This window comes from Mercenaria mercenaria, chromosome 4 (assembly GCF_021730395.1).
Source record: "Mercenaria mercenaria strain notata chromosome 4, MADL_Memer_1, whole genome shotgun sequence".
Classification (NCBI taxonomy): Eukaryota; Metazoa; Mollusca; class Bivalvia; order Venerida; family Veneridae; genus Mercenaria; species Mercenaria mercenaria.
Window position 1 is genome coordinate 70,812,873 of NC_069364.1, and position 24,224 is coordinate 70,837,096.

The window sequence follows — 24,224 nt, forward strand, 5'->3', positions numbered from 1 at the left end:
TGACACAATAGCAAAAAACACGAACAATATGGCGACAAAGTAAAACCAGAGCTCAATCGCATATATCTTGAATTTTGTACAGTATAAATTTCAGGACAAAATTCGGCAAAAAAATTTGGGGCGCATTCCACCTTAATTGGAAAACAGGTGAAAGATCATGGAACGATGCAACAAAGTTTCTACAATTTTGGAAATGGAAACTTTGTTCATATTCCTCAGTGGATTCAGCCCGAGAATATCAAGTAGCCTCTTGGAGAGCTTGCAAACTACGATCAGTGATGATGACATAATACAGGACTATAGATATAGAGGTGGAATATTCAACCGGGAGGTGGTCTTGATGATCCAGAACATGATTGCCGACTGTGTTTCAGAAAGTAAAAGCAATGGCCACTTAACCTCTCCTGCTTCTATGTTTCCTTTACAAGATATTTGCATATTTGTAGATTCATATCGCCCAGAATATTTGAATATTATTCAGTCCAATGCTGGCAAAATTAGGTCATTGGGACTATTTCCAGTACATTTTGAAAAGGATGAAGACAGTGTAATCGCAACTGGATCTCTCAAAAAATGACGAATACAGGATACTTGAAAGTCTACTTCCAGTCCTATTACCTAGATCGTTCAACACATTGGAAAGCATATGTATTATAGACAGCAATGTTTTGACACATCCTTAGACTTCACTTGTTTTGAAAGTTTAAATCGGCTTGACATGGAAAGAATGCCTATACAAGAGTTACGACTGAATGAATATTTACAGCAGCTCGAGCTAAGTCAAGTACCATTACCGCAGTTACAACTGAATAAGCACTTACAAAAACTTAACCTGATGGATATTCCTCTGACGCAGTTACAACTGAATGAACATCTGGAGGAGCTTGAACTATCGACAGTACAAGTCTCACAGTAACAGCTAAACAACAATTTGCAGAAACTTCGTCTGAGTGTTGTACCTTTATCACAGATACAAACAAATAAACATTTGCAGAAACTTCGCCTGACATCTGTTCCTGTGACGACATTACACCTGAATGAATACTTACAGGAGCTTAATCTAGGTAATGTACCTGTATCAGATTTAAAAGGTAATCCTTTGTCTCTGGAAGAATGTCATATTTCTCACAAACCCTCTGGTTCTGGTACAGCCGTATTTAGATGTCTCTCAATGGCAACGAAGCTGCATACACTAGAATGTGAAAACATAGAAGATCAGGATGATGTGACCTTTCTGATTGATACAATTTCCAAGCTCCTTCATCTTAAACACCTGAAATTATCGTCTCTGAGGATGACAAACAGACAATTCCACATGCTGAATTATCAACAGGCAGTAAAAATGAAACTTTGCATGGTTGTCTTGAAAGATAACAACACTGATGACCAGGCAGACGCAACGAAACATGATATCCCTTTGCCATCAGCAGTTACAGGGGGCAGTTCCAGATACGGACGAAAACAGTTCGAACTGAAAGAGGTAACAATAACAAGCGAATCAATGGAAGAGTTTCTACACACTGTAGAGGCATGTCAGCACCCAGTTGAAGTCAAATTACATTTTCTTCCTATAATGTCAAGTCAAGAATTACACCAGATACTCAACTTCGTTAACAGTCACAGTCGACGAACCTTCAGTTTTGCTTTTTCAGAATTCCGTTGATTAGCCAAAGTTGAACTTAGAGAGAAAACAGTTATCTTCTCTTCACAGTTTTTGTTTTTTTTTGGTCTCTCTGAAAAAAGAAGTAGTATCTCTATTGTGACTTCCTGCAGTTTTCAAACCTGTTTAAATATATCATTGCATATAATCCAGTACATGCTACAGAGCAAACGCGTATATCGTATTAAATAAGTGGCACTACAACAAGTTTGACAGACACGTGCGATTTCTGCCATCTACATGCTGATACAGTGTATAAGGAATAAGTGGTTCAAGGAAAACTACATAATTTATGTTTCCGTTTATTGAATTATTCACTTGACCAGTGATGTTTATTTATTAAAAATCTCGAATTTACTTTCTGCTCCCGAAGAAGCTGATGAATTTGGAAGTGTCAGATTTACTATTGTTATGAGAAATTCTTTATGATTTGCAATACAGCTTCCTTCTGAATATAATTATGTATTAATCATGTTTTACTGAAGAATTTAAACATTAATTTTGATCTTTACAATTTGATGATAGCAGTGCCTTACTTTGTGTTCTAGAATTTATGTTCTTGATGATTATGCTGACAACCGACGATCTGGGTCGAAGGCAGAAAGAAAACGCGAATTCAATGCAGTCTGAAATTTATGCAGTTAATTGTAAGGGAAACAGGTTTGGAGAACTGGGACATTTTCTAAAAATGTATTTATGTTTGCAAATGCGATGACAATTATTTATTATGACGAAGTATTTACGGATGAAGGCCACCAGCCTATAACATGAAAATGTCTACATTCATACAACGTTTTATACGCTGGTTGGTCTCATAAACATGTGAATATATGTAAATAACATCTAATATATGTGTAGCAATGTGTTGATTGATGTTTCTGAATTGGTATTAGAGAAGTACATTGTAATTAGTCATGTACAGCTTTTTGCAAAGGCCTTGGTGGAACTGCACTGTTTTTGGGACTGTCACAGTTATTTGGAATCCATTTATGCAATGAATGGAATGTCAAATTTTCCCACTCGAAATCGGATTGTTGGTATAACGTGCAATGGATGGGGTGGTCTTTTTTTGAAATCTGAAATGTGTCATAAACTGCCTTTTAAACCCACACATCCATAAAAATCCAACGTTTCTTTTAAAAGAACAGAACAAGAAAATTTAATATAAACCTTAGTGGAATCAGATACCCTTTGAAATGCGGAATAGATATTTTGATGAGCATAAGTATCTCAAATGTAACAAGAGGGCCAAGATGGCCCTAGGGCGCTCACCTGAGAAACACACAGTGTAAACATGTTTGACCTAGTGATTTCATGGAAACAAATATTCTGACCAATTTTCATTAAGATTGGACCAAAAATGTGGTCTCTTAAGTGTAAACAAGTATTTTCTTCAATTTGACCTAGGGTAGTGACCTAGCTTTCGAGCCAAGATGACCTACATTCGAACTTGACCTAGATTTGATCAAGGCAATCATTCTGACTAAATTTCATGAACCTCAATTAAAATATACAGCCTCTATCACATACAAAACATTCTTCTTTGATTTGTCCTAGCGCCCCCGTTTTTGACCCCAGATGACCCATATTCAAATTTGACCTTAATTTCATCAAGGCTATTATTCTGACCAAATTTTATGAAAAACAGTTAAAAAATACAGTCTCTATCGCATACACAAGGTTTTTCTTTGATTGACCTAGTGACCTAGTTTTTCACCACAGATGACCCATATTCTAACTTAACCTAGATTTCATCAAGGCAATCATTCTCACTAAATTTTATGAAATGCAGCCCCTATTGCGTACATAAGGTTTTGCTTTAATTTGACCAGGTGACCTAGTTTCTGACCCCAGATGACCTATATTCAAAATCAACCTAGATTTCATCAAGACAAACACTCTTATCAAATTTCATGAAGTTCCGGTATAAAATGCAGTCCCTATTGCATACACAAGGTTTTTCTTAGATTTGATCTAGTGACCTAGTTTTTAAACCCAGATGACTTATTTTCGAACTTGGCCTACATTTCATCAAGGTTATCATTCTGACAAAATTTCATGAAGATCAATTGAAAAATACAGCCCCTATCGCATACACAAGGTTTTTCTTTGATTTGATCTAGTGATCTAGTTTTTGAGCCCAGATGACCCATTTTCGAATTTGTCCTAGATTTTATCAAGGTTATTATTCTGACAAAATTTCATGAAGATCAGTTGAAAAATACAGCCTCTATTGCATACACAAGGTTTTTCTTTGATTTGACCTAGTGACCTAGTTTTTTACCCAAGATGACTCAATTTCGAACTTGGCCTAGATTTTATTTTAGGTTATCATTCTGACAAAATTTCATGAAGATCAGTTGAAAAATACAGCCTCTATCGCATACACAAGCTAAATGTTGACAGACGAAAGACAGACAGACAGACAGACGCCGGACATCGAGCGATCACAATAACTCATCTGAGCATTGCTCAGGTGAGCTAAAAATAGAGCAAATAAAATGAGTTCAAGCATGAATATCCTAGAGTTAGAAGAAATTTGATAAAGAGAAATAACAAGAAATTTGATAAAGAGATATGCAAGTTTATTAGATAATGATGACCCATCAGATGACAGTCAAAGAGGAGATGCAGACCTGGTTCATGTCCTCTGCACATGATCTCATCGCCACTCTAATTACAAGATTTAAGTCAATACCTTGTATGGTTATTAAGTTATGCTCTGGAAACAAAATATGAGGGACAAATTTGACCTTTGAGCTCCATTTGTGACCTTGACCTGGGCACTAGCGCTCTGCACATTATTTTATTACTACCTACCCGTAAGTCAAGTTTAAAGTCAATACCTTAAATAGTTATTTAGTTATTCTTCGGGCACTAACGACGAGGGACAAACAGACAAATGGACGGACAGATGCACACACCATTACATATGTCCGTTTCTACCAAACAGGCACAAAAAATGGAGTAGTTGATGCCTTAATCTTTATTACTAGGGTTTCTTTGCAAACACTAGATAATAGCAATATCTTGATCAACCAAACCGACGGTTGAACGCAATACTGTAGTAACTTCTATTAGATAAAGGACTTACGACAGTATTGCGTTCAAACCTCAAAACAATCTTAAGATAGTAATTTTAAATCTTAGGTATAAAAGTGCTACGTTCTTGCAAGTACGTATCAAATACAGCAACCAAAACAAGATTAGAATGATTTCTAGCACTATGGCATTGTCGATAAATAGCCATTCTGGTCAAATTGTTAATGGGATAGTTTCTGCCCCGATGAGTCAACCAATGTGTGTTACAGCCTCACTCGGGGCGATGAATTCTTCATGTGAGGAAGCAACCATGCTGGCTTACGGAAGGTCGGTGGTTCTACCCAGGTGCCCGCTTGTGATGAACTAATGCACTTGGTGCACCTTGGGCCCTTCCTCCACCATAAAAGCTGGAAAGTCGCCATATGATCTATAAATGTGTCGGCGCGACGTTAAACGCAACAAAACAATGATTCAACCTCATAAGTAAGTTGGTTGTTATAAAACAAAAGCTAGTCCTGGAGCCACAAGGCAAACTGACAAAGAAACATGCCATGCAGAACAATAAGAATAAATAAGTAAAACTGCTCATGGTGTATATAATTTATTCATGATTCAGTTAATGACTGAAAAAATGAGCAAATAAATATTGACAGTGGCATTAATATATACATGAGCATTTTATATATCGTATACCAATTGCTAGTTCTACAGAACATATGTTATGTATTCTACATATTCCTAAAATATTATATGATTATATTATCGGATTTCACACCTTCAAAACAGATCATCTCTGTTTTGTTCTACTCTGTTACTAACTTTATGTTGTATATTAAACTAAAAAACACAATGCATGAATGTCTCAAGTTCTTCTCCAAGCTCCTTGCACCCTCAGATGTGGCTTTCAGATGTTTTTTAGAAAAGAGAAAAATAAAACTAAGATTTTTGCTCAAAATTATTTCGTCACTAAGAGGATATAAGGAGCTAGCTGTTTCTCTTTCCTTTCCCAAAAAGAAAATCACTGTATTCTAATACAGTAATACCTGATTCAGCTATTCCATAACAAAGTTATTGTTTTTAACTTTTAATATTAAACAGAAGAAAGGTATTATATATCATTCTAAACAACCCAAATGCCTTAATATGAAACCCTTTAGAATAATGTACAATTTATATATCTTTAAAAGTAGTTTTAAAAAATGCCTGTAAACAGATTTGTTTGTCTGTTTTGGGTTTAACGCCGTTTTTCAACAGTATTTCAGTCATGTAACGGCGGGCAGTTAACCTAACCAGTGTTCATGGATTCTGTACCAGCACAAACCTGTTCTCCGTAAGTAACTGCCAACTTCCCTACAATAAACTGAGGTGGAGGACGAATGATTTCAGACACAATGTCTTTTATCAAATTGTCATGGAGAACATGTCTCACCTGGAAATTGAACTCACACCCCCGTGATCCGTAGATCTGCACTCTCTATATTGAGCTAAGCGGGCAGGCTTGCCTGTAAACAGAGCTGGTGAATCAAAGAGTTCCCAATATAACATGACCAGTCTGTATTCAACACAATTTTGCTGGTTTAGTAAGTATAAATTTGTTAAAATTAATTTCTGATGTTGTGTGATAAAACAGTTAAGGATTCTGACCCCGGCAATAGTTTTGACTAATGACCAGCAAGCCATTAAATAAGTGTATAGCAGTATATGCACCAAATAATTACATTTATACAGTAAACCTAGGCAATACTGACTATATTGAGAATCTAGGTAGGTAAAATAAACTCGGTCTGTTTATATATATAATTTTAAGATTCAACCTATAACTTGTTGGCACTTACGACCTAAGCTAAAAATATACAAATAAGTGGACGGAATATATATATATTAACATTTTTTTTCACAAAACAAATAAACTTCTCGACATAAAACTTTTGTTTCTCACATTTTATTCACATGAAATTATAAAAGTTTTGCCCTTTAGGTGCTAAATTGTATTGAAAATGTATGTAGAATATAACATTGTCCTAGATTTTAGAAAAACCTGATAAAAATAGAAACAGAAAGAGATCTCTCTTTTATCAGTACACAAACCCAATTTAATATCTCATATATGAAATTATGTAAGAAGTAAGACTTTGGCAAATTATGTTTGTGAATATCTAGTAAATAAAAAAAAAAACTCAACCCCTTAGCTTCAATATATACGAGATATTTTAAAACTATGCCACTAAAATAATTAATGTTTGTTTCATTGCTACAAAAATGAAAAATGCAGAAAATGTGGTTTCTGAAAAAGGTTATCAAAATCTTTTAAACTTTATATGGAAACGTGCATGTTATGTGGGATCATTAGTAGAAGTGTACACTTAGAAACAAGAGAAATTGTTATTCAGTATCTATGTGTGTAGACAATACGTGTAATAAATCCCTCTTTATAAACAAGAAGCATCTGTCAGTGAGTAAATAAGTATCTGATCAATTTAAAACTTCAGAGTTTGGTAATACAAGTATATTTTGAATGCAAAAAGTGGAACTGTGCATATAACTGAATTTTGTTCTGAATTTTGACACACTGGATGCTTTTTAAAGTAAAGAATGAAATTGTACACATATGCGAACCCATACAAGTATGAAATGGCAACTTATACAGGTATGAAATGCCAACCCATACTGGTATAAAATGCCAACCTGAAATGGCAACCTACACAAGTATGAAATGCCAACTCAAACAAGTATGAAATGGTAAACCATACAAGTATGAAATGGCAACCCATACAAGTATGAAATGCCAACTCAAACAAGTATGAAATGCCAACCCATACAGATATGAAATGCCAACCTGAAATGGCAACCTAACAAGTATGAAATGCCAACCTGAAATGGCAACCTATACAAGTTCTCTCTATCAATTACAAAAGACATATAGCACTTTATGTTTTTGACAAAACAGATATAAACTATACAAAAATACAACAGACATGAACTATTTAAAACATTGCTATACAACAATTACAGACATAAATATTTAAAACATTGCTATACAACAATTACAGACAATAACTAACTAAATATAAGCTTGACATAAACAGTAACATGTAACACTGGTAAAATGCATTAACATATACCATATAATTTATTAATTAACATTCAATAAGCAAGAATTACAATTCCAATGAGTTTTTTCATTTATTAACTACATCTGAAAAAGTAATTTATAATGACCAAAACAAAATATTGTTGTGGTTACTGTCTTCTTTTCTACAATGTCACATCCATACAGTCTGATCATGATCTGCACTGTTCACCATTCAGTCAGTATCTTTTTGGTAAGCACCCCAATTAACAGTTAATGGTACTGTCTAAACTGAAACATGGACAAGTTCATTATTGAAATTTAGCAGGGTAAGGGTTAAACAGGTAAACAATCAGTATTACTTCTTTTCTAACACAAAACTGATCAACGATAAATGCAGGATCAGCTTGTCAAACAACAGATAACAATTTTATCCTTTAACTTCTCGACTTTGAAGCATGAGGATTTTTTTTATAATCTCTAAACCTTACTGTTCATTAATTATCAGAAGTGTTATAAGTACATGTAGAAATGACGTAATTTTTGCATAAATGTACCTCAATATAGTCTTAGAGAAAAAAAAGTACTTTTCATGAAATAAATGTATTTGCATAAATGTAAGAAAAATGTTTGGATAAATGCCAGACAAGTGTTTTTTGCATAATTCCAAGACAAATAAGAGGTATTTTTTGCATAAATGTATGAAACAGATATTTAAACTGTGTTATATAAGCAACAACAACAGAACCACCACATTATTTTAGTTTGGCCTTTGTATCACAGCATATGGCTTGGCAACAACCGGTCTTACATTCCCCTATACAAATACCTCAATAATAAAGGTAATAACCAACATTTACATTCCCCTGTTAAAACACCTCAGTAGAAATTTAACATTGACATATTCAATTCTACTACAGTTATGTGTCAAATAAAAATTCATAACATAGAATTTCCAATAAACGTGCATGCATTTTAGACTTTTTCAACAAGTTCTTGAATTGTATTTTTCTTCAAATTATACAATGATACCTATACACAGCACTGCAAAACAAAAATAAACATAAGATTTACAAGTCTTTTTGATGAAGTGTTGTAAAGTTGAGAAATTACTGTCAATATTCCCTGGGTTTACCAGTGACATCAATCAGACCTCAAAAATTTTAAAATCTGTTTTCTCTATATGCTTTATGGCAAAAAAATATTGCAAGAGGGTCATGATGACCCTGAATCGCTCACCTGAGTAATATAAGCCACATGTTTAAAATGGTAAACTGATGCTAAAATATTAGAAAGTAGGTCAGAAGGTCATATTCATGGTCAATGAAAGTCAGTTTTATGATTAGTGTGCAGAACTGTACATGTTATCCAAATTTCAAGGTTGTATCTTAAAAAAACAAGAAAATAGTGAACAATCTTGTTAGACATCCACTAGGCAATGCTACATACCAAATATCAAAGGCCTAGGCTTTGAACTTTCAGACAAGGTTTTTTTCCCTATATAAGTCTATGTTAAATTTGGTACCCCCAGGGCAGGGCCTCTTTTCACCACAGGGGCATAATCTGAACAATTTTGGTAGAGGACAACATAACAAATATCAAAAGCATAGACCTTGCAGTTTCAGGCAAGAAGATTTTTAAAGTTTTTTCCTTTATAAGTCTATGTAAAACTTGGGACCATCGGGCCGGGGCCTCTTTTCACCCCAGGGGCATAATTTGAACAATCTTCATAGAGGACCATTAGATGATGTCACATGCCAAATATCAAGGCTCTACACCTTGTGGTTTTGGACAAGAAGGTTTTTAAAGTTTTTCCTTTCGGTTGCCATGGCAACCAGAGTTCTGCATGGAATTCAATTCTTTGAAAAATTTTGAAAGGGGACCACCCAAGGATCATTCCTGTGAAGTTTGATGTAATTCTGTCTATTGGTTTTCAAGAAGATTTTTTTAGAAAATGTTGACTGATGCATGACGGACATTCAGCGGTCACAAAAGCTCACCATGAGCCTTTGGCTCAGGTAAGCTAAAAATCAAAGTACAATGCTGAAAAATGTATTATCTTTCTTAATATGTGATATTTATAAATCATTAAATGCTGGTGAATATAAAAAAATGCAGCTGTTTTTACAAAACTGTGAGAAATACATGCAAGTCTATAGGAAAAATATTTTGTGAACTTTAATTAGGCACTTAATTGTATAACAAAATACAATTCTCATATCTTATTCTTTGGTACTATATATCTATATTTGTTGTAAAACATATACACATTTATATAAAAGCAACTTCTACATACTAAACTGTCCAAAGCTCAACTCATTTAAAAAGATTGCTGGAATTAATGTATCCCTGATATATGAACTTCTGCAGAATGAGGATATGTTATTTATCAACTTTGATGCAACAACTTATTGTATAAACAACCAAAGGATACTACCTTTGATACATCAAAATAATATTTCACAACCTTTTACAATTTTAAAGTAACTATGGTGTCATAAAATAACAAATCACAGATTGTGCTATAATAGATGATTTAGGACTGGCAAGAAACAATCTATATCTCTGGTATTTTGATAGGCCATTTGCTCTGAACATGAAACTTACACAGCAATATATGTCAAGTTAGTTAAAAATAAATGATAAATCAAAGATAACAAGGATTTACATTTAAAGCCCATATGCAGCAAGATGCTAACCTATAATATCAATGTGAAATAGGTAACTCACAGCAAATGCATGTGTGATTCTACCCTCTACTTCTAGAAATGTAAACTATAACCAGTCTACATCTAAAAGTGAAACTATAATCAGTCTACTTTTAGAAGTGTAAACTGTAACCAGTCTACTTCTAGAAGTGTAAACTGTAACCAGTCTACTTCTTGAAGTGAAAACTACAACCAGTCTACTTCTAGAAGTGAAAACTACAACCAGTCTAGACACACAGAACTAAAATGGCTAATATCAGCTGAGCTTAAATACAGATGGACAAACGTACATATATCACCAAGATTGTAGCACCAAAGCTATCTCACACTACTACTTGTATCATCTTTGACACAGCCTATCACTTGATATAATGTTTATCAACACTACACTTTCTTAACATTTGGATGTGACTTTCACAGAAGCTCTTCAACATCTGTCTGTCTATATTCTCTGTCTGTACCAAAAACTCCTGCATGTGTAATGAATCCAGTACATCTCTAAGCTTGGAACGTATTTGGAATATCACAATATTGTACATGTCCGTGACTGAAAACAGAAGGAAAACAATTTTGCAATCTGTGAAATTATTACTCATCATGGAGGACTAACTGACGTGAAATTAAATCCCAACAAACAAGTCAAATCCATCCATTTTATCCTGAGAAATCTGTGAATTCATTTCTTTGGACAAAAACAATGAAATTGCATGCCCATGCCTACTGCCTTTTAGTGAAGCTGATTAAAGGCAACAACTCACTTTGTCAGACCAATGGATATGACTACAAATACAAATTTAATAACAAACTGATTTATTTAATTTTTTAAGCAAGTGGGTGCACAAATACAAACTCTACTAATGAGGTTCTGTGAAAAATTAACTTAAGGCGATAATTTTAAAACTTTTCAATGTATAAACAGTTATTGTGTGTTCATTATCAGTAATGTATATAAGTCACAATAATGCTTTTTTGTTGTGTATTGAGTCATATGGCAACTATCTAGTTTAGATGGCTCAAGTGCCATTTGGACAATATTAATCATTCCAGTCACAGGTGGACATGCAGGTAAAAGCAATTAATTTCTGCATGCCACCTTGATAGTTTCCTAATATGGAAAAATCCTTCTTTGAATTAAGCAGTGAGGGCCAAGCAATTCAAGTTCAGCAGTCTTAACCACTTGATCACACTGGCACCCGCAATAATGATATATCTATGTAGTAGAATTATGGCCCTCTTTTTACTAAGAATGTTTTTTTCAACAACAATAATCATTTTATCAAATCTGACAAAAATTTTGCAATCCATAAGAATTATGGTGTTCTTTATACTTAGAATGTTTCTCATTCACAATACCTTGTTAATCATCTTTTAAAAATCAGACTATAATCTTGCAATCCTTAAGAATTATGGGCCTCTTTATACTAAAAATGTTTTTGAACAACAATACCAATCAGAGTAAAATTTTGCAATTCATGAGCCCTCTTTATACTTTATAGAATGTTTTTGACCTATTGAAAACGATACAGGAATGAATATAGAAATAAAGGAAAATGTACTCACTTTTTTCTTAGGAGGTTCAGCAGGTTTTTCTGGCTCTTTATTCTCCTCTGTTTTATCTTTCTCTTCTTCCTTTTCATCTTCCGATTTCTCATCTTCTTTATCCTTATCTTTGTCCTTATCCTGATACATATAATAGTTTATCATAAACCAATGGGTTTACCAGTATTGGTAGTTTACCGGTACACTAATTTATTTCAGCTCAATTATAATGAAAGCTTCAAGCTTATTTGAACCACTCTCAAGTCCGCTTTCTGGAAAAACCAGTATAAGTGTCACACGAGGTCACATGACCCCAGTGGGGCTTGAACCCATGAGCACCAGGCTAAGCAGCTGACACCTTAATCACTGGATCACTGTATCCCCCAATGAGTTTTGTTTGATAATACAGAAAGTGTTCAAACCATATGTCTCTTAATATAGTCATCATTTACACGCTTTTAAAGCAAAAATGGGAGACTACAGTTTTGTTAAAATGAAATTCTAACTATAAAATACTGTCTTAGGAAAGTATGTTGCACAATTTTAACCCAGCTGCCATGAATTCTGCACTCCTAAATATCCCTTAGCAAAGACTGAGACAGTTATTACTAAAATTGACTTTCTACCTGTATACGGTAAAGTAGAGCGAACTTGTAAAGTGACTAATACTCCCACAATACCTCTTTGCCACAGGTAATAAGAACAGCGATACTATTAATAAATAGAACATGTAACAAACAAACTGAATGTACCAATAATGCAGTATTAAGATCTGTCTAAATCCGAAGGGTGCACACCCCTGCAAACCCTCCACTGACCCTAAGAAAATATATCAACCACATCTACACTTTAGGATCATCAGGCATATGAAATTTCATGGAAATACAGTTAACACTTGAAGTAGTTCGAGCAACAAACTTCTATTCACAATAATGAAGTATACACATTTCAAAGCTGAAGATTTATTTCTCTGTAATGTTGGTATGACCTTGAAAAACTATGACAGACTGGCTGTATACCAATCCCCCCACTTCAAATTTCATGTGCTAGGTAATATAAACATTTTGACAAGCTTTGACCTACTATTACGCTCTGTAAGAAGACCTGCTTTTAATTAAAGATACTATGACGTGTTTGGGTTAAACTATATAATTATGGACAGACAAAATTTCATTCATTTTCTATTTGAGTATCACATGCTCTTGTCTAAAAAAGTACCTTTTTCTTTTTATCTTTGTCTTTTTTCTTGTCTTTTTTTTTGGATTTCTTGTCACCTTTCTTTCCGTCCTCATCCTGAATTTCAAAATGAAAATAACCATTAATCCCATGTCATTTCTTTCTGCAGGTACAATCTAGAAGATGATCTCTTAAAAGTATAAAACGCAATCAAGAAAAGTAATAGCAGACTTGGCTTCACTGAGTCTATTCATGAGCAGCAATATTATGTGCAACACCTCTACCTACCACAAACAAAATGCATGGACTACATGATTCAAAAGGACACCAACCCACAGCAGCCCCAATATGGCCCTTGCAATTTTACTTCTGAAAGGATCATGCAAAGATGCCACATACTAAGTTGCGTGAAGATTAACCCAGCTATTTATAAGATTAATTTAAGTAAAATGCTCATGATGGGTGATGCACACTAGACTTCCCACATATACTTTTAACTGAAATTTGTTGTTAACAGAAAGACTGCTAAAATAACAGTGTTACACTAATAAACACACAGAAGCTCATTATGAGCCTTCTCCTAATATTAGTTCTTACAAAGATGGCTAACATAATTTCTAACAAAGATAAAGAAAGTGCATATTTCCAAGACCAGGTAGGCCTACATATGCCAGATTAAAATGTTACCTATAAATTGCTATCAATAAAATATACCATCCACTTCATTAATATCAAAGATAAACGGTTTTTAGCAGCTCATATCTTTTATCATATGATCTGCTACAAAAAATTTCATTTCTCTAATGAAAATTATTTGTGGACTTTCCATTTCCAATAAAATGGTATAAATGTAAAATGGATCTATTTAAAGATAACTCTGTATACCCTTTAAATAGGACGCGTCATTTAGATTTACCTCTTCTTCTGAACCTTTCTCTTCATCTTCCTCCTCCTCTTCATCCTTCTTGTCTTTCTTTTTATCTTTCTTTTTATCCTTCTTGTCTTTCTTTTTGTCTTTCTCCTTCTTGTCTTTCTTTCCTTTCTTTTTCTTGTCTGTTTCTTCATCATCTAGAATAGAAAAAATCTTTTAGTCCATTAAAAATTATTTTGTCGTATTTATAATCAAGCATGTACTGTAAAAGCAGAAATTTTCGCGAGGGTTTAATTTTTCGCTATATTCGCGAGGTACTACATCTCGCGAAAAGTAATCCTCGTGTAAATGTTTACAATGTATATAATTCAAAGTAAAGTAGGATACCATTTTAACAATATCGCAATAGTAAACCTCCTGAACATGCTCAAGATTTCAAAATCCAAAATTTTAACCCAGCGAAAATATGTTCTTTTACAGTATTGTCTCTCTGTTTTGAATGATTTCCATAGAAACCAGGTGAAATACACCAGTTTTACTGGAAAAAACACCAACAGACTTGTAAAATACTTGCATATTTAAAGCTATATCAGCAATTTCAAAGCAACACGTCTGATACTGTAATGCTATAGTACCAAGTACAGCTTACGGAAATTAAGCATGTTTGATTCACCAAAATAAACAGCATAACACTGAAAAGCCTAGAAAATTGTCTTTCAGCCGTTATACTGGTAGCATAAAAGTTGTCTAGAATCTATTATATCCTGTGTATTAAGTGTGAAACCATGTGAAACTGTCAATGATTTTCTCAAGAAAAATAACTTACCATCTTCTTCTTCATCCTTCTCTTCTTCATCTTCTTCCTCCTCATCATCTTTTTTCTTTTTATCCTTTTTCTTATCTTTCTTTTTATCTTCCTTGTCCTTTTTATCTTTTTTGTCCTTCTTTTTATCTTTTTTATCCTTCTTCTTTCCTAAAATAAGTTCATTCAATTTATGTTTCAAATAAAATTGAGTGGCACTTTCCTCAAATGTATAAGTAAGGAATCGGTAAAACCGAATGATGCTCCCCGATACATGTGTGAGTCCCAATATGGGGAATAACATATCAGAAACAAACAAAAAATGGCCTCTATCATTTTGTTAAGTTTCAATGAAATGCCATTAATACTTTTCAAGTAATGCTCCGGACAAGCCTTATTTTGTATAATTAAGGGAGATAATTCAAAAACTAGTTTAAGGTAGAGTTATGATTCTTTGACACTGCACTTTGTCCCAATGGCCTCTATGATGTGAAGTTTCAATCAAATGTCATTAATACTTTTCAAGTTATACTCCGGACAAAAGTGTGACGGACAGACTGACGGACTGACGGACGGACAAAGCAGCAACTATATACACGCCCTTGGGGGAGCAAAAAATATTTTGATTTTAGACAAAATATTCTTTACATTCACCATGTTTCAAGAGGGAATACCAATTGCAATTCTTTCCGGTTGACTTTCAAATTCCCATGAAATCCACTGAATATGAAGACAAAATATTCCAGAGGTCAATATGTTTCAATAGTTTATAATATAATATGTCACACTATCATATGAGATATGTACATGTTAGGAAAAGCTTATATATTGTGTTGCAATGCTAGAACTTCAGCTATTACAAAAAGTTGCATCTGATTGACGATTTCATCCTGTAAAAAATCTATTTAACTTAAAAAGTATGCAACACTTGATCAATAATATCAAACGGAAAAAGATTCAAATTGTGGCCAAGTAAATTCCATTTGTGATACGCAAAACATGGTCATGTATTTTATACTCGGATGGAAACTAGTAAACTGTGATAATGTTTACACCCCTTGTATAAAATTTCTTGTAACTCAGGGTGTTACGGTACTGTATGTATCTTGATACAGAACCAACATTGCAATACATACTTAGATACAAATTCAGTACTAAAAGTCAGCATTTACGAAACAAAATGAAAAAGTATTCAAGGTTCCTACAGTTGGATAGCATTAGAAAATTTGCTTTAATGTGAAAATGAATGTTAGTTAATGATATTGTGTTGAGTTACTTTATTTACAACTGATTGTATAGATCTTTACATTCAAATTTTCTACTTTTTACCGTATCATTTCAGTATTGTGAAACAGGCTTAACATATGCACATCACTGGAGCAATACATCTTGAAACATTAATTTCAATGATTCGTAACACCCTGACTGCTTCCTAGGCTTCTGTCAGACCAGTACATAAAAATTATATGGGAATTTAGAAAAAAACTGCACAAGTTTTCTACCCTAAAGTGATTCAAATTAATATCTTCCAACTCAATATTTAGATGTTTACCACTTCAGAAATGCCATCCCATTTTTATTCTACTTCTTCAGCTCAATGTTTAATCGCAGATAAGGAGTCAATCCATATATATCGAAGTATTATCCATATAAATTATGCAAGGACAAATTGTATGTCAAACATTTTCAGTCAATGAAAGTCCTAATATGCAGCAAACTTTGCAATATAATAAACTTTACCTTTAGTTTCTTCTTCTTCATCCTCATCTTCTTCCTTTTCAGATTTTTCCTCTTTTTCTTTTTTCTCAGCCTTTTCTACTTGATCTTCTTCTTCCTCCTCATCTTGCTCATCCTCCTCATCTCCTTCTTCTTCATCTTCATCATCTGATATACCCGTTTTTTTCCTACCAAATATTCCCATTCCACCCTTCTTGTCTTTTTTCTCTGAAGACATCATTTACATGTTCTCACTGTAGCACTAATAAATCTTTGACATTTTTTCTATGTATTTTTATATACATGTATTCCTTACATATATCTTAATTTAACTTTAGCCTTAAGAATGTACATTTTTAATAAGGCAGATTTTTTCTGTTGTCATAATTCATTTACAAGCACATCATAAACCATTACAGGAAGGTTGTGAATTCCAATGAATATGGGTACAGCTATGAATAGGTAAAAATACATGTACATGTTTCTGGTTCACATTAATTGCTCGTACAGGTGAATTTCTAGTAAAATCAATGGTGAACAAAATATCTATTATGAAACATAACTATCTGATTGTAAACTGTATGACTGCTAGACTGAATGCCTAGAAAAGTAATTAACAATCTGAATGACTTATAAGCTGACTGACTACACTCTGTATTACTTGTAAACTGACTGACTACACTCTGTATGACATAACATCTACAACTGTACTAAGCTTGCTCTGTGCCAATTTGTTTGTTTGTTTTGGATTAAACACCATTTTTCAACAGTATTTCAGTTAATTAACGGAGGGCAGTTAACCTAACCAGTGTTCTTGGATTCTGTACCAGTAAAAATCTGTTCTTCGCAAGTAACTGCCAACTAAGCAGGCGGGCTTCTACTAAAGTACAACATTAGGCACTCAAATCAACACTAGAAAACTCCAGACCATGTAAACAGGGAAATTCTGACCAGTTCATATCTTTATAACATTAAAATATTTTAACTGTAAGACACCAAACACTATTTAGATTAAAAATATTTTATCGTACTTTTCTTTGGTTTCTTTTCTTTTATTTTCTTAGCTTTTTCTTCATGTTCTTCTTCTTCATCGGCATCTTCGTCTGATTCAGCCATATCGCCAATCTTTGGTAAGGCTCTTGGCGGAGGAACGGGAGCTTGAGGCAATGCCTGAAATAGGTAAAATTAACCAAAATTAATCTGTGTTGTGGATCATTTTGCCACTGTGGTTCTGAAAAACTGCAATAACTAATTTTAATGAAATGTAACAATGATATGTGTAACTATCATTACTATCAATCACTCCTTTGAAGTTTCACTGAAATCCAACCAGCAGATTTTGAAACTGTGTGCTAACAAGAATCTCTATGTAGACCTTGTGTATAAAAGTCAAAGGACCAAAACTCAGTGAAAAGTCCTTAAACATTCAAACCCACATAATATTCACAACAAGGCTCAAAAAGAATAATTCCTATGAAGTTTCAATCAAATCCTACCAATAGTATATGAGAAGTAGTCTGGACAAATTTTATTAAACAAGAGGGCCATGATGGCCCTATATCGCTCACCTGTTATCATTGCACTTGAGGACAAGAAGGTCCTCAGAAAAAATAACTAAGTCCAAAGGACAGTAACAACAAAGGGAAGAAATTTAACCAAAAAGAAAAAAAAATTCTTACAAGGTACAGGTATGTCAAAATACACCTACAAATTGGAGGTACCATCCATGTTGTACCACAGAAAAGTGGTCTCGGTTTTTCCCTACGGCCAATAATAAAAAAGTTACTAAAAATAAGCTATTTATAGTAATGTAAAAGGGAAGTAATTAAAAAATTTTTTTTATTGTAAGTGAAGAAAAGAAGGATCTGCCAAATAAATCTGTTGACATAAATGAAATTTCAGATCAGTATCTTCATTAGTTACGGAGATATACCCATTTTAATTTGAAATAAAGGGAGGTAATTTGACATAAAATCAGTCCATAGTTATCTACCCTGACTGGCTCAGTCCAACTAATGACAATAATGAAATTTCAAATAAGTACTATAAGTACTTACTGATATAAATCCATTTTGATTACAATCAGGGGAGGTAATCAGATATAAAATAACTCTGAACCTACGCTTGGATCTGATTTGTCATGGAATCCAAGAATTATTATTGTTGAAGTTATTTTGGAAGTTTGTATCAAATAAAGCCATAAATGAAGTCTCTATATGGCTGCAAAAGCCGAAATAGCTAATTTTGGACCTTTAAGGGGCCATAACTCTGGAACCCATGAAGAAATCTGGCCCGTTCAAGAAAGGAACCAAGACTTTGTGGTGATACAAGTTGTGTGCAAGTTTGGTTAAAATCGAATAATAAATGAAGCTGCTATTGTGCAGACAAGGTCAAAATAGCTAATTTTGGCCCTTTCAGGGGCCATAACTCTGGAACCCATAATGGGATCTGGCCAGTTCAAGAAAGGAACTGAGATCTTATGGTGATACAAGTTGTATGCCAGTTTGGTAAAAATCAAATCACAAATAAAGCTGCTATTGTGCAGACAATGTCAAAATAGCTAATTTTGGCCCTTTCAGGGGTCATAACTCTGGAACCCATAATGGAATCTCGCCAGTTCAACAAAGAAACCAAGATCTTATGGTGATACAAGTTGTATGCCAGTTTGGTTAAAATCAAATCATAAATGAAGCTGCTTTTGTGCAGACAAGGTCAAAATAGCTAATTTTGGCCCTTTCAGGGGTCATAACTCTGGAACCCATATTGGAATCTGGCCAGTTCAAGAAAGGAACCAAGATCTTATGGTGATACAAGTTGTGTGTCAGTTTGGTAAAAATCAAATCATAAATAAAGCTGCTACTGTGCAGACAATGTCAAAATAGCTAATTTTGGCCCTTTCAGGGGCCATAACTCTGGAACCCATAAAGGAATCTGGCCAGTTCAAGACAGGAACCGAGATCTTATGGTAATACAAGTTGTGTGCAAGTTTGGTAAAAATCAAATCATAAATAAAGTTGCTATTGTGCAGACAAGGTCAAAATAGCTAATTTTGGCCCTTTCAGGGGCCATAACTCTGGAACCCATAATGGGATCTGGCCAGTTCAAGAAAGGAACCGAGATCTTATGGTGATACAAGTTGTGTGCAAGTTTGGTTAAAATAAAATCATAAATGAAACCTCTATCGTGCAGACAAGAAATTGTGGACTGACGACGGACGATCATAAAAGCTCACCCTGTCACTATGTGACAGGTGAGCTAAAAATGACATTTGAGGCCACAATGCTGCCAAAAATAATCTGAGCAAAACATGTCAAAGATATGCACATTTAGGCATTAACCTGAATGTAATATCAATGGCAGTGCAACGGCCAGTATAATAGCATCCAATATTCTTCCCATAGTTGAGCTATAAATCATACTTTAACTAGCAGCTAAAGAAGAAAAGCCTGTAACTGTATGTTTATTTGCTTGAAGTTTTAAACATGATATTGTAAAGCTGATTTACCCTAGTAGATTGTGACATATCCTGTACTTCTTCTTCACTCTCTTCTTCCTCACTTTCCTCCTCTTCTGACTTTGCTTCAGGCTACATGTAAGAAAATATAAGATCTTGGGTTTTAAACGATAGTCAGCTATGCTCATGTGGTTTTCCAGCTTTACTGGTACAGGTTAACTAGATAACATTACTGTTTTATGAACAATTAACAGCAAGGCACCCTGATCATTTTTTTCTTATCAAAATACAAATCCTTGCACGACTCAAAGCAACAGCCGTGTGGGCAAGTCATTTGACTTTACACTTAAGATAACATCTTTTAATATGCTTCAATTCTAAAATATGGACATGTGTTACCTCAAACTTTTTTTTGTTTTCATTTACATTGACCATGATGTAAATGGTTCTTTTACAGCAAAAAACACAAGAAGGGCCATAATTCTAACAAAAAGGAAAGAGACAGTTATGATTCTTGAAGTACTTTATTCATCTCATGATGATAAATTCATTGTTTCAAAGATATAGCTCTTATACAAGTCATAGTTTTTGAGAAAAGTAAACTTTAACAGAAAATGTAATCATAGAATATATTCTATAAATACTAATTTTCTATATATAAACGGGCCATAACACTGAATAAATGCATCAGAGTTACAGTTATTACTGCACATTAGAACAAGAGTTGACAGTGTGGCCTTTCCACCTAATATCAGCTTACATACAAAAGCTTTAGCAAAATTTTCTAAGTAAAAATGGGGCATAATTTTGCTAAAATGTAAGCCAGAGTCATGAAACATGTCATGTGAGGTCATCCCAAGATACCTAAGACGAATGGAGAATCTGAAAAAATATTTGGTCAAGTAATCTCCGAGGAACATGCTTTCATGCAAACAGTCACAAAATTTCTATGTTAAAGAGGGGCATAATTTTGACAAAATAAAAGCTAGAGTTATATAACTTACCAAATGAGATCACCTAATAATGCCAAAGATGTGAGAAGTTTGAAAGCATATGGCCTAGCAGTTTCTGAGAAACCTGCTTAAATGAATTTTTTTTTAACCTTTAATGACATTGACTCGTATGCGAAACACCAATGCTAACATAAGGGTGATTATAATAGCTCTACTATTTGAAAAATTTCAAATATATGAGTTAAAAATACATAGACTAAAGCCTTAGCCATTCATGCCATATGATATTTTTCAAATATACAGAAAAATTAAGCCATGTTCACCTTGACATTGACACTACTAGTCCCATCCATATGCGGTCCCAATCTTTATTTTCTATAAGCTACATATAAGCCAAATTTTATTTCAATATAACAATCCAACTTGTTATTGAGCAGACACTTTCTGTATTTTAATTATAACAAAGACCTTGATCCAGACCCAGTCAAACCAAAATGCAGTCTCAACCTTGCTCTTACTATAAGCTAACTATTGCTTAAGTCTGATTTCAATAATTCAACGCAAAGTAATGTTATTGAGCAGACAGAATAAGTTTGATACCGCCCATCCGCCTGCCTGTCCACCTACTGAATGATATAGCCAATGTACAGGTTTTGAACTTTGAGAAAACCTGACTAATAAAATAGTGATTCTTGTTGTAAATCTATTACCATTCCAGCATGACGTCTAGGTAAGGGTCGTGGAAGAGCTTTCGGGGAAGACTCTACTTCTCTACTTTCAGCCTGAAAAGATAAGATATAGTTTGTTTCATATTTTCAGCCTATAAAGGAAAATTAGAGCTTGTTTCAAAAAATATGTACTATGAAATCATATAAATTCATTGGCAAAAAAATTATGTGGATCAGCAAATAAGTGGGTACCAGTATTTCACTGGTACATGAAACCACTGATTTCAAATCTTTGATAAACAACAACTGTTGACAGCGCTCTCCACTATTCAAAGAACTGATGTGAGTACGGGAGTACGGAGATTTTCAGACAAAAGAAAGAAAATAGATAAGACGAACAATGTGTACCTGTATTTGTGGAACTGGATAAGTCTTGCTTATATGGCAATGTGTAATGATATTATGTAAATGTAAAGCCATATATCAAACAGTTTGATAAAATATGGAATAGTACGTGAAACACTAAGTTCTACATCAAAATAGGGCCATAACTGAGCAAATACCTTTGTCCTAGTTATGTAGTCTTGCCTACATATGGTTACTTTGATGATAAACAAGTTGTCAAAGTTTAAAAGTCATATATGTCAAACAGTTCAGACATAATATGGAGGGGTGCGAAAAACTCAACTGATTTCCAAGTCCAACAAGAGCACCGCCTTGCGGGTGCTGACGCTCATCTGATTTTTTTTGTGTAATAGAAATATTGTCCTACCCATGATTTTCTAAGTCTAAAAAGGGCCATCATTCTTGCAAAAAGCAGGATAGAGTTATGTTTCTTGATGTACAGTGTCCACTTATGATGGTGAAAAACTGTTGCAAGTTTTAAAGCAATAGCTTTGATAGTTTATGAGAAAAGTTGACTTAAACATAATACTCAACCAAGAAAATGATTTTCTAAGTCCAAAAGGGGCAATAATTATTGCAAAAATCAGGATGGAGTTACGCTGCTTGCTGTACAGGGTCAGCTTATGATGGTGAACAAGTGTTGCAAGTTTCAAAGCAATAGCTTTGATAGTTTAAGAGAAAAAGTTGACCTAAACATAAAACTTAACCAAGAAATCTGATATTTTCTAAGTCCAAAAGGGGCCATAAATCTTGCAAAAAGCAGGATGGAGTTATGTTTCTTGCTGTACAGGGTCAACTTATGATGGTGAACAAGTGTTGCAAGTTTTAAAGCAATAGCTTTGATAGTTTAGGATAAAAGCTGACCTAAACATAAAACTTAACCAAGAAAACTGATTTTCTAAGTCCAAAAGGGGCAATAAATCTTGCAAAAAGCAAGATGGAGTTATGTTTCTTGCTGTACAGGGTCAGCTTATGATGGTGAACAAGTATTCCAAGTTTCAAAGCAATAGCTTTGACAGTTTGGGAGAAAAGTTGACCTAAACATAAAACTTAACCAAGAAATCTGATATTTTCTAAGTACAAAAGGGGCCATAAATCTTGCAAAAAGCAAGATGGAGTTATGTTTCTTGCTATACAGGGTCAGCTTATGATGGTGAACAAGTATTCCAAGTTTCAAAGCAATAGCTTTGATAGTTTAGGAGAAAAGCTGACCTAAACATAAAACTTAGCCAGGCAACGCCGACGCAGACGCCGACGCCGACAACCGCTCAAGTGATGACAATAACTCATCATTTTTTTTCAAAAAATCAGATGAGCTAAAAAGGGCCAAAATTCAGCCAAATATCTTTGACACAGTTACATACCCTTGAAAACTGATGGAGATCTTCACATTGAACAAGTGTTCAAAGTTTCGAAGCCACATGTCAAATGGATTTGACAAAACTGAACCGATTTCCAAGTCCAAAAAGAGCCATAATTCAGCCAAAATACTTGAAAGAGTTATGTACTCTTGCCTACAGATAGAGACTGTTTTAATAAACAAGTGATAAAAGTTTTAAAGCCATATGTCAAACAGTTTACACAAAATATGAACTGATAAACAAGAGGACCATGATGGTCCTGAATCGCTCACCTGTCCCAACATGACCCAGTTTTGAACTGAGTATGACGTCATTTTTTTTCTATTATTTGACATAGTTACCTAGTTTTTGAGCTCATGTGACCCAGTTTTGAACCTGACCTAGATATCATCAAGATGAACATTCAGACCAACTGTCATACAAATCCCATGAAAAATTTGGCCTCTAGAGAGGTCACAAGGCTTTTTCATTAATTGAGCTACTGACCTAGTTATTGACGGCACGTGACCCAGTTTCAAACTTGATCTAGATATCATCAAGATGAACATTCTGACCAATTTTCATGAAGATCCATTCAAAAGTATGGCCTCTAGAGAGGTCACAAGCTTTTTCTATTTTTAGACCTAATGACCTAGTTTTTGATCGCAGCTGACCCAGTTTCGAAATTATTCTAGATATCATCAAGATGAACATTCAGACCAACTTTCATACAGATCCCATGAAAAATATGGCCTCTAGAGAGGTCACAAGGTTTTTCTATTATTTGACCTACTGACCTAGTTTTTGATGGCACATGACC

At 34.1% G+C, this 24,224-nt stretch overlaps 1 protein-coding gene across 1 annotated transcript in view; it reads right to left on the reverse strand.

Annotated features, from left to right (window-relative positions):
* Window positions 1-5,857: 5,857 nt before the first annotated feature.
* The window catches only part of LOC123552974 (X-linked retinitis pigmentosa GTPase regulator-like), a 33,643-nt gene continuing 15,276 nt past the window's right edge, over window positions 5,858-24,224 (reverse strand). Inside the window, exons 13-21 of the mRNA XM_053541639.1 lie at window positions 21,702-21,773; window positions 20,090-20,170; window positions 17,616-17,754; window positions 16,609-16,812; window positions 14,893-15,039; window positions 14,112-14,263; window positions 13,238-13,312; window positions 12,041-12,160; window positions 5,858-11,027 (exon numbers count right to left, since the gene is read on the reverse strand). Of these exons, the coding sequence (XP_053397614.1) occupies window positions 11,004-11,027; window positions 12,041-12,160; window positions 13,238-13,312; window positions 14,112-14,263; window positions 14,893-15,039; window positions 16,609-16,812; window positions 17,616-17,754; window positions 20,090-20,170; window positions 21,702-21,773 (1,014 nt within the window). The 3' untranslated portion in view covers window positions 5,858-11,003. The remainder of the gene's footprint in view (window positions 11,028-12,040; window positions 12,161-13,237; window positions 13,313-14,111; window positions 14,264-14,892; window positions 15,040-16,608; window positions 16,813-17,615; window positions 17,755-20,089; window positions 20,171-21,701; window positions 21,774-24,224) is intronic.